The sequence below is a fragment of the Spermophilus citellus genome (assembly GCF_964194105.1).
Source record: "Spermophilus citellus genome assembly, chromosome: 4".
In the NCBI taxonomy this organism is placed as follows: domain Eukaryota; kingdom Metazoa; phylum Chordata; class Mammalia; order Rodentia; family Sciuridae; genus Spermophilus; species Spermophilus citellus.
In genome coordinates this window covers 192,641,220-192,650,884 of record NC_138185.1, presented here as the reverse complement: position 1 = coordinate 192,650,884, position 9,665 = coordinate 192,641,220, and the positions used below count along the sequence as shown (strand labels likewise).

Here is a 9,665-nt window from a genome sequence, read left to right as displayed (position 1 = left end):
ACTCTAGGGGCTCCTCAGACACTTTTCAGCAAAATGAATCTCCTAAGGCACAAGAGTCATTTGTTTTCCAAACTCCCTTCTGCGATCTTAGTAATTCCCAATTTCCCTGCATTTGACAAATGCAGTTAACAAGCCTGGATCAGTTCCTGGCCGACAGCCCTCATCAATCAATACAAAAATGCACAAGGCTGAGGAGAAAAGGTTGCCACAATTCAGGGGAGACCTTACCCTTCTATTTCTATGAATGACCCCTCCCACCCTCTCAAAACATGACACTGTATTGCCCCCTCACCAAACATTTTCTTCCTTCTGGCTTAACTATATAAAAGGTGGTTTTGCCTGTGTCCTTCTCTCTCATTCTTTAAAGGTTTCTCCTGCCAACCTCCTCTATCTTCCCTAGGTCTTGTCCTTAATAGAAGGTCTTGCCATCTGTTGCCACCATAGTTTGGGAACCCCCTCAGCGCTGGGTGTGATAAATCAGCAGTCTCTGTGCTCAGCAGGGCCTCTTGCCACCCACAAGTACCAATGCCAATTTTGTGCTGCTTCCTGCCCAAGAGACTATAAGCCCACCCTCTCTCCCTCTGCTGTGTGCCCACGTGCATGCAGAAACACACACACACACCAAAAGGACAATGATCCCCAAACCTGTGGTCACTATTGCTTTCACTTTTGCTTCTTTGTCTTCCTGCCCCTCACCCAGGTGAAAAGAGGTATCATTTATTTCTCTTTGCCCTCTTCCTCAGGGTCTAAGCCTTCCCTTCCCAGTGGTTTTAAGATTCCAAATTTACCCTCCTCACCCTCTGTGCTGCATGTACTATCAAGTTCCCCTCCCCCACCACAGGGTGAGAGCTTTTTCCTCTGCAGCCCTGCCTAGTACAGCCCTGTGCATCTTTCCACCTCATCAACTTTTCATCTCTTTGCAAACCGAATTGGGAAGTCTCTCCCTCCTCCCTGCCTCTCTCCTTCTCCTTTGTTATTAGCTTCATGAGTGGGGACATTAATGTATTCACCAGACAATGTCTTCACACCACTGTTTCCTGTAATTACAGTCCCTTCCCTCCCACTGTCCTGGCTTATTTGACTGTAAAGTGCTTGGAGGAGGGACAGCATGGACAAAAGACACAAAAGACACAACACAGCCTGAGGTTGAGTAGTGAGTAGTGTAATGTTAACATCCAAAAAAGTAAAACAAGTAGTCACCTCTGCTGCAGCTCATTAACATCTGCTAACACGTAGAGGTCAATGTTCCAGAGCTTCAAAAAAAGTACTGATACAACTGAGGACTCCTTCACTATAAGATAGGGTACTGTATCATTAACAATGACAGTCACCCCCAAAAATGTAAGCAGCCACAATCACCCTCCTTCAGAGCGTAGATCCACTATACTTGTCATGTAGATCAGCTACATTGTCACTGGAGACGTGGATCCAACCATCCTCTCGAACATGGTAGAGGTTAACAGAACCTCCTGAGTAGGCATCTCTGTAGGTGGCTTGGTAGATGGCTCGACGGGCCAGATCATAAGCCTGCTCCACGTCCAGGTCATATGAGTAGCCTCGATCCATGACCCCATAAGCATACACGGAGCCAGAACCTACAGAGAAGGTGGCCCCAGAGATCCGGTTCCCTTCACTGTCCACGTAGTAAAGGCCTGGAAAGGAAGATGAGATTAGCAGGGAAAAAAAAAAAGATCATCCCTTTGACACCTATTCCATCTTCTAAGCCAGGCACAGTGGTGCACGCCTTTGAGACTCAGAAGGCTAAGGCAGAAGAATCACCAAGTTTGAGGCCAGCCTCAGCAAGTAATTCACCTTCCACGGTAGAAGTTTTCTATCCTCTTAAAACCCTGAGGAAATCAATGTAAATAAAAATAATAAAAAAAGACTTCTGTAAATTTTTTTTCTTTTTTTTTCAGTACTGGGGGTTGAACCCAGGGATTCTTTACCAGTAAGCTACAGATATCTGCAACACTTTTATACTCACACACACACTTTTTTTTGCAGTGCTGGGGATGATTGATCTTGGGGCACTGCATATGCTAAACAAATACTCACCACTGAGCTACATCCCTGCCCCCTTTCTTCATATTAAAAAAGTTTTTTTTTCCCCCCTAGGATTGAACCCAGGAGAGCTCTGCCACTCTGCTACTCTCCCCAGTCCTTTTTATTTTTCATTTTGAGGCAGGGTCCCACTAAGTTGCTGAGACTGGCCTTGAACTTGTGATCCCTCTGCCTCGGCCTCCTGAGATGCTGAGATTAGAGGCATGCACCAAAGCAGCTGGCTTCAAATTTAATATTAACACCTCAAGATTCTATAACATACCACCCATCTCACCACACATGATAGTAACTACTCTGCTTCTCCTCTTGGCACCTCCAAAAAGCAAGTATGACTTTTAAGCACAGGGCTTTAGGTCCTGTGGGAGAGAATGTTTAAAACATAATCACAGCCCTTAAAGAATTTAGATTATTGGGCGATAAGACATACACTGAAAGAGAATAAACCTTAGAGATTCTTTTTAAAAATATTTGCATGGGGCTGGGGTTGTGGCTCAGCGGTAGAGTACTCGCCTAGCACATGCAAGGCCCTGGTTCGATCCTCAGCACCACATAAAAATAAATAAATAAAAAGGTATTGTGCCCAACTACAATTAAAAAAAAAATTTTGCAGTACTGGGGACAGAACCTAAGGCCTTGCAATTGCTAGGCAAGCTACAACATCCAACCCTTTTTAATTTTGAGACAGGATCTTGCTAGGTTTCTCAGGCTGGCCTTGAACTTTTGATCCTCCTGCCTCCATCTCCTGAGTATATAGCATTATAGATTATGCCACTGCACCTGACTAGTCCATAATTCTTAGTCATGTGGCAAAGACCTGCACTGTCTAATATGGTAGCTATTAGCTACATGTGACTGTTGAGCAGTTGAAATGAAGCTAATACCACACACTAAAATAACATTTTGGATATATTGGGTTAAATAAAATATATTATTAAAATGCTTTTATTTTTAAAATGTGGCTATGGGGCTGGGGATGTGGCTCAAGTGGTAGCGCGCTCGCCGGGCATGCGTGCGGCCCGGGTTCAATCCTCAGCACCACATACAAACAAAGATGTTGTGTCCGCCGAACACTAAAAAATAAATATTAAAAAATTCTCTCTCTCTTTTAAAAAAAAAAAATAGGGCTGAGGATATCACTCCATGGTTGAGTGCCCTGAGTTCAATCCCCCATACCCCAAAATCAAAGTAAATTAAATTAATAAACAAAGATATTGTGTGTCTATCAACAACTACAACAAATTTTTAAAAAATGTGGCTATGTTTTACATTTAATTATAAATTATATTTTTATATTATATAACTACACATTTTAATTATAATCTAAAATTAATGTATGGGGTTAGAGGTGTAGCTCAGTGATAGAGCCTAACATGTTAAGGTTCCATCCCTGGCATCATAAAAATAGTATGGCTTGTTTTATTTCTATTGCTGGTATAGAACAGGTATTGGTTAGGCCAAGTGCCCGTGTTTTTTTATTTTGTTGTTTTGTTTTGTTTTGCAGGGTTGGGGATTAGACCCAGGGCCTTGCACATGCTAGGCAAGTGCTCTGCCTCTGAACTACACCCCCAGTCCCAATTGCTCATATTTGTATAGAAGGTTTTATTGGAACAGAGCCACAGAAATTTATTTATATAAGTCTATGGCTGCTATACTATATCAACAAAGTAAACTAGATGCCTATTGCTTAAAAAACAGGGATATAAGGCTGGAGTTGTAGCTCAGTGGTAGGGCATTTGCTTAGTACGTGTGTGAGCCACTGGGTTCAATCCTTGGCACCACATTAAAAAATAAAGATATTGTGTCCATCTACAAGTAAAAATTTTTAAAGAACATACACAAAAAATAGGGATATGTTCTGAAAAATTCATTGGTAAGGGGTATTTCATCTTAGTATGAACATCACTAGTGTAAACAAACTAAAATGACTATATCACTAGGTGATGTAATCTCATGGGATCACTATTGGATATGTGGTTGTCTCAGACCAAAACATCATTCTGTATCTATCTGACGATAGTTCATATTAATACCTTATAGCCTGCAAACCTAAACTATTTACTATTTGGCCCTTTATAAAAAAGTTAACCCAGGTGTCGCAGCACACGCCTGTAATCCCAGCAGCTTGGGAGGCTGAGGCAGGAGGATCATGAGTACAAAGTCAGCCTCAGCAACCTAGTGAGGCACTAAGCAACTCAGTGAGACCCTGCCTCTAAATAAAATACAAAAAAGGGCTGGGAGCTGGGCCTGTAGTGCACGCTTGTAATCCCAGCAGCTCAGGAGACTGAGACAGAGGATCTTGAGTTCAAAACCAGCCTCAGCAAAAGCAAGGCACTAAGCAACTTAGGGAGACCGTCTCTAAATAAAATACAAAACAGGACTGGGGATTTGGCTCAGCAGTCGAGTGCCCCCCTTGAGTTCAATCCCTGGTACCAAAAAAAAAAAAAAAGGGGGGGGGCTGGGGATGTGCCTTAGTGGTTAAGTGCCCCTCAGTTCAATCCTTAGTATCAAAAAAATAAATAAAAGTTAGCTGATTTCTTGTGCAATGAAAATTTAGACAGAGTTTTATCAAATTTATATTAGGGCTAGGGTTGTAGCTCAGTGGTTAGTATGGGCTGAAGCCTGGGTTCAATTTCCAACACTGGGAAAAACTTTTTTTTTAAATCAAATCTCAATTGTTCCCTGAATCTTCCAACTGGATGTCTTTTTTTTTTTTTAAATATTTTTTTTAGTTGTAGATGGACTTAATATCTTTGTTTCATTTATTTATTTTTGTATGTGGTGCTGAAGGATTGAACTCAGTGCTTCACACATGTGAGGCAAGCACTCAACTACGGAGTTACAACCCCAGCCCCAAGTGGATGTCTTTGTCAACAAGTTCAGATTCAAACTTCTTGTCCTAAAACACATTCATTGATTCTCTATTACCTACCCAAATCCTCTCTCTTGTGCCCCACAAACCACACTTTCTACTGTCTTCTCAAATTCTGCCAATGTTATCACTAATCTTTTCCTTATCTCAGGGGTTCTCAACTCTTCCCATGCATCAGAATCATCCAACAAAGATTTTTTAAAAGAATGCCTAGGACCTACCCCAGGAATCTTTTAACATTGGTGTGGGCAGGAGAATAACCATGGAGCTTATGTTTTAATTTCTTCAGGTGAGGGCTGGGGTTGTGGCTCAGTGGTAGAGTGCTCACCTTGCATGCACCAGGCACTGGGTTCAATACTCAGTACCACATAAATGTAAAATAAAGATATTGTGTCCTTATAAAGCTAAAAAATAAATATTAAAAAAAATTCTTGGGCTGGGGATGTGGCTCAAGCGGTAGCGCGCTCGCCTGGCATGCGTGCGGCCCGGGTTCGATCCTCAGCACCACATACCAACAAAGATGTTGTGTCCGCCGAGAACTAAAAAATAAATATTAAAAATTCTCTCTCTCTCTTTCTCTCTCTCTCCTCTCTCACTCTCTCTTTAAAAAAAAAAAAAAAAAAAAATTCTTCAGGTGATTTTGATGTAAGCCAGGCTAAAAACACAGTTCAGATGATTTTGATATCTACCCCAAGCATTTCTCTAGCCCATCCTCAATCCCATTTCCATCATCTTGCCTCACTGGTTTGTCATTGATTCTAATTTACTTTTCCAGCTTTATGGGTCACTATTCCCTTTTATACACTTTAAACTGGACTCCCAGGAACTTCCCCCAAACCTCATTCTTTTTTCCTCCTTCCCTTCATTTGTTATGTTCCCCTTTTCTCATTTTCAAATCAAGAGCAACTGCCACCTATTCATGAAGTCTTCTCCAAATCCTTCCATCAGAAGTAATATTTTCTTTCAAACTTCCCAGCATTTGGCTAAAGACTGGTGAATAGAGATCATTTAGAAAGGCATTCATCTTGGCCTGGGGATGTAGCTCAGTAGTAGAGCACTTGCCTAACGTATATGAAGGACTTGAGTTCAACTGCAAGTACCAGAAAAAAAATACAAGTATGCATCTCATCCACTTTCAGTTTAGATAATTGGTGATTGTCAGTCTCTTGAGGCAAAGAAGGGGCTGCCTCACACTGAAGGGGATAGGTTGTCAGAAAGCCTTCTTTAAGCAGTACAATTTTGAGTAAGCTTTAATTTCCTGCCATTTCCATGCTAGCCAGGCTCTGCACTGTCTTACATTGTTTCCGCCACCTGGAATAAACCTAATAGCTACAGGATCAAAGTAAAAAAAAAAATCACATTCAAAATGGTTCCCTGGAACGCACAAGATGTATGGAACTGTTCTTTTCCACATTTCAAAGAGAAAGGTATCTTCATTCCCAGAGTAACAAATGGCGTTCTTTTTCACATCCGCTTATAACACCTTTATTTTATTTATTCATTTTATGTGGTGCTGAGGATTGAACCCAGTGCCTCACACATGCCAGGCAAGTGCGCTACCACTGAGCAACAGCCCCAGCCCCTCACATCCACTTTTTTTTTTAAATATTTATTTTTTAGTTGTAGGTGGTCACAATATCTTTATTTCATTTTTATGTGGTGGTGAGGTTTGAACCCAGTGCCTCACATGTGCTAGGCAAGCATTCTACTACTGAGCCACAACCCCAGTCCTCACATCCACTTTTTAATCTCCTCATTCATTCTCCTTTTGGTAATAAATTGATATTCCTTTTTTTTTTGGGGGGGGGGTGACAGGAGGGTACTGGGGATTTAACTCAGGGGCACTTGACCACTAAGCCACATTCCTAGATCCCTAGCCCTATTTTGTATTTTATTAGAGACAGGGTCTCACTGAGTTGCTTAATGCCTTGCTAAATCGCTGAGGCTGGCTTTGAACTTGCGATCCTCCTACCTCTGCCTCCTGAGCTGCTGGGATTACAAGCATGTGCCACCTTGCCAGCATAAACTGATAATTCTTTATACCCCTTTTAATCCTTGCTCCAAAGCAAGTGAAATACTAGCAGGTATCCTATGGTTGTTCTATAGGATTACTAGGCATGAAGTAAAATTAGAAGGAAAGAATATTTTCAAGTTTACACTAGGGTTAATTACAAAGAAAGTGACAAGCTGTATTGCAACTTTAGTAAGGAACAAATCAAAATTGGCTGGACTAGGAATGTAGGTCAGTGGTAGAGTATCTGCCTAGCATGCACTAGACTCTTAAGTTTGGTTCCCAGTACTGCAAAATAAAACAAAAAAAAAAAAAAAAAAAAAAAAAAAAAAAAAAAAAAAACAAGCTGAAGGATAAATGACATCAAACACAAGGTTGAACTTCCTGGCAAGGTTCTTATATACTGGAAAGGGTAAGGGATTTCTTTTCAGTGACAACATAACAGGACCTCAATTGACTAGAGGGAGATTACAAGATCCAGCAAAGAAAGAAAGAAGATAGGCCTGAAAGGTTCCTTCCAAGCCAAAGACTCTAAAGGAAAAAGGGAAGAAAATGGCTAACCTTTGGGTGGCTTTGCTATCCAATACTGTAGCTGCTAACCAAATGTGGACACTGAGCACTTGAAATGGTACTACTGTCACATATTGAAATATATTTTATGTATTTTTGTTTTTTGCCTTTTTTTTTTGGTGCCAGGGATTGAACTCAGGGGCAGTCAACCACTAAGCCACATTCCCCAAACCTATTTTGTATTTTATTTAGAGACAGAGTCTCACCTCACTTTTGCTGAGGTTGGCTTTGAACTCGAAATCCTCCTGCCCTTAGTGTCCTGAGCCACTGGGATTACAGGCCTGTATCACCAAGCTTGGCTTATTTTAAGTATTTTGGATCAAATGAATTGTTAAAACTGATTTCACTTTTTTTCTTTTTTTTTTTACTTTTTAAATATATCCATGAGAAAAATCTAAATTATATTTTGTTAGATAATGTCGACTAGAGTTTTTTTTTTTAACTGTAGATGGAGACAATAACTTTATTTTATGTATTTATTTTTTATGTGGTGCTGAGGATTGTACCCAGCTCCTCACACATGCTAGGCTCAGCACCACATAAAAATAAAATAGATATTGTGTTCACCCAAAACTAAAAAATATTAAAAAAAAATTAACGACCGAAGGAAAAATATGTGCCAGATATTGTACCAGTTGCTTTACACTTATTACCTCACTTAACCAATGTGACAGATGAAGAAATAGGCAGAGAAAATAAGCATCCTGCCTACAGTCAATGACACAGCAGGTCTAACTGCAGGCTGTTTCCAACACTATATTGCCTGCCTTGGACAAAAAGAAAGAAGGGCTAAGAACCTAATCATCACATTCTCAGCACTGCCTCAAAGTCCTTTCATTTATCTACCCATTTAATTTCCCTCTCCCTAGTGTCAGCTCAAGGATCATGTGATCGCAACTCAACTCACCAGGGCCTCTCTTATCCCAGCCACAGATCATGGTGCCCATGGACAGCCCCATGCCTTTGTACTGATACACCATGTTGGCAAGCAGCTTGGAAGCAGCGGCTACGGAGATGCGTTCCTTATTTCGAAGCTCATAGATTCGACACTGCCGAGCCAACAGACGTTCCCAGAAGCTGCAATCCGCTGCACCCCCAGCCATGGTTCCCAAAAGGTAGGGGTTGATCTCTATCACCTTCTTCACCGTCTGGGAGGCAATGTAGGCACCCGCTGTAGCCCGGGAGTCAGCGGCAACAATGACTCCATGTTGAAACTGTTAAGATAATGGAAAGCATAAAACAGGCCACATCAGACCACACACACAAAAATCTCCCTGGTATTTCTTTTTGCACCAATGCAAATCCAGCACATCTCTCTCTCTCTCTGTTCTTTTATACTTTACAATACACTTCACAGAAATCCCTTGACATGGGTAAACCAATATCACACTCATAGATGAGGAAACGGGTTCAATGAGATAGAACGATCTGTCCCAAATCTAGAGCTAGTTATCGTAGAGCTGGAGCAGGGACTTCAATTGTTTGGATCCTGGTACAGTACTCCCTCGACTTCAGTTTCTCCCTATGCCACAAAGATTAGGTTACCCTCGCCTAGCCTTCCTCTGCCACGGTTCAGGGTCGGTGGCCTCCCCTTGCCCAGCTGGGAGCTCCTACAATAGGAGCAACCTGAGGTCGCCTAGGAACCAACGCAATCTGCTCGGCCCCAGCGTCCCCTTCTCCGGCCAGAGTCAGGAGCGAGGTTTCCCCGGACAACGAAACAGCTAAACTTCTGGGGTAGGGACGACAGAAGCCCGAGCCTTCGCTTGGGCTTGGTGGCCGGCTCTTGTCCGGCAGGGAGGCTCGGAAGGGCGCGGGCGCTGGGGGCTCAGCCCAGCAGGGCGGCTCGATCCGCACCTTGAAGGCCAGAGTGGTGGTTCCATGAAGCATTTCAATTCGCGGCTCTTCTGGGACACCCCAGCCGGGCGCAGCTAGGCTCAGCCCATCACTGGAACTCCCTGGTCCTAGGTCCAGAAGATCTGCACGACCCCCAAGTCCGAAAAACCCGCGCCGATTCACCGGTAGCGGCCTCTCCAACACGCTGGCCAGCGCCATGTCTAATGAGGGCAAAAAAGAAAAAAAAAGGGAAGAAAAACTTAACTGAGAACGCCTACCAAAGAACGGTCGTCACAGCTTCGCTTCCAATTAAATCTATTC

The 9,665-nt window shown here is 42.4% G+C and overlaps 1 protein-coding gene across 1 annotated transcript; it reads right to left on the bottom strand.

Annotated features, from left to right (window-relative positions):
• Window positions 1–1,146: 1,146 nt before the first annotated feature.
• Window positions 1,147–9,665, bottom strand: PSMB5 (proteasome 20S subunit beta 5). Its single transcript, XM_081290542.1, has 3 exons — window positions 9,366–9,665; window positions 8,419–8,725; window positions 1,147–1,652 (listed from the first exon to the last, which is right to left on the bottom strand). The coding sequence occupies exons 1-3, from the start codon at window positions 9,561–9,563 to the stop codon at window positions 1,366–1,368; spliced, it is 792 nt and encodes a 263-aa protein (XP_081146668.1). The 5' UTR covers window positions 9,564–9,665; the 3' UTR covers window positions 1,147–1,365.

Bases quoted from the DNA above. Each gene is read 5' to 3' on its own strand.
- PSMB5 (XM_081290542.1), bottom strand. From the start codon at position 9,563: ATGGCGCTGGCCAGCGTGTTGGAGAGGCCGCTACCGGTGAATCGGCGC. The intron at 8,726-9,365 runs GTGCGGATCGAG...TTATCTTAACAG, and splicing joins CCACCACTCTGGCCTTCAAG to TTTCAACATGGAGTCATTGT. The intron at 1,653-8,418 runs GTGAGTTGAGTT...CTTCCTTTCCAG, and splicing joins CTGGGATAAGAGAGGCCCTG to GCCTTTACTACGTGGACAGT.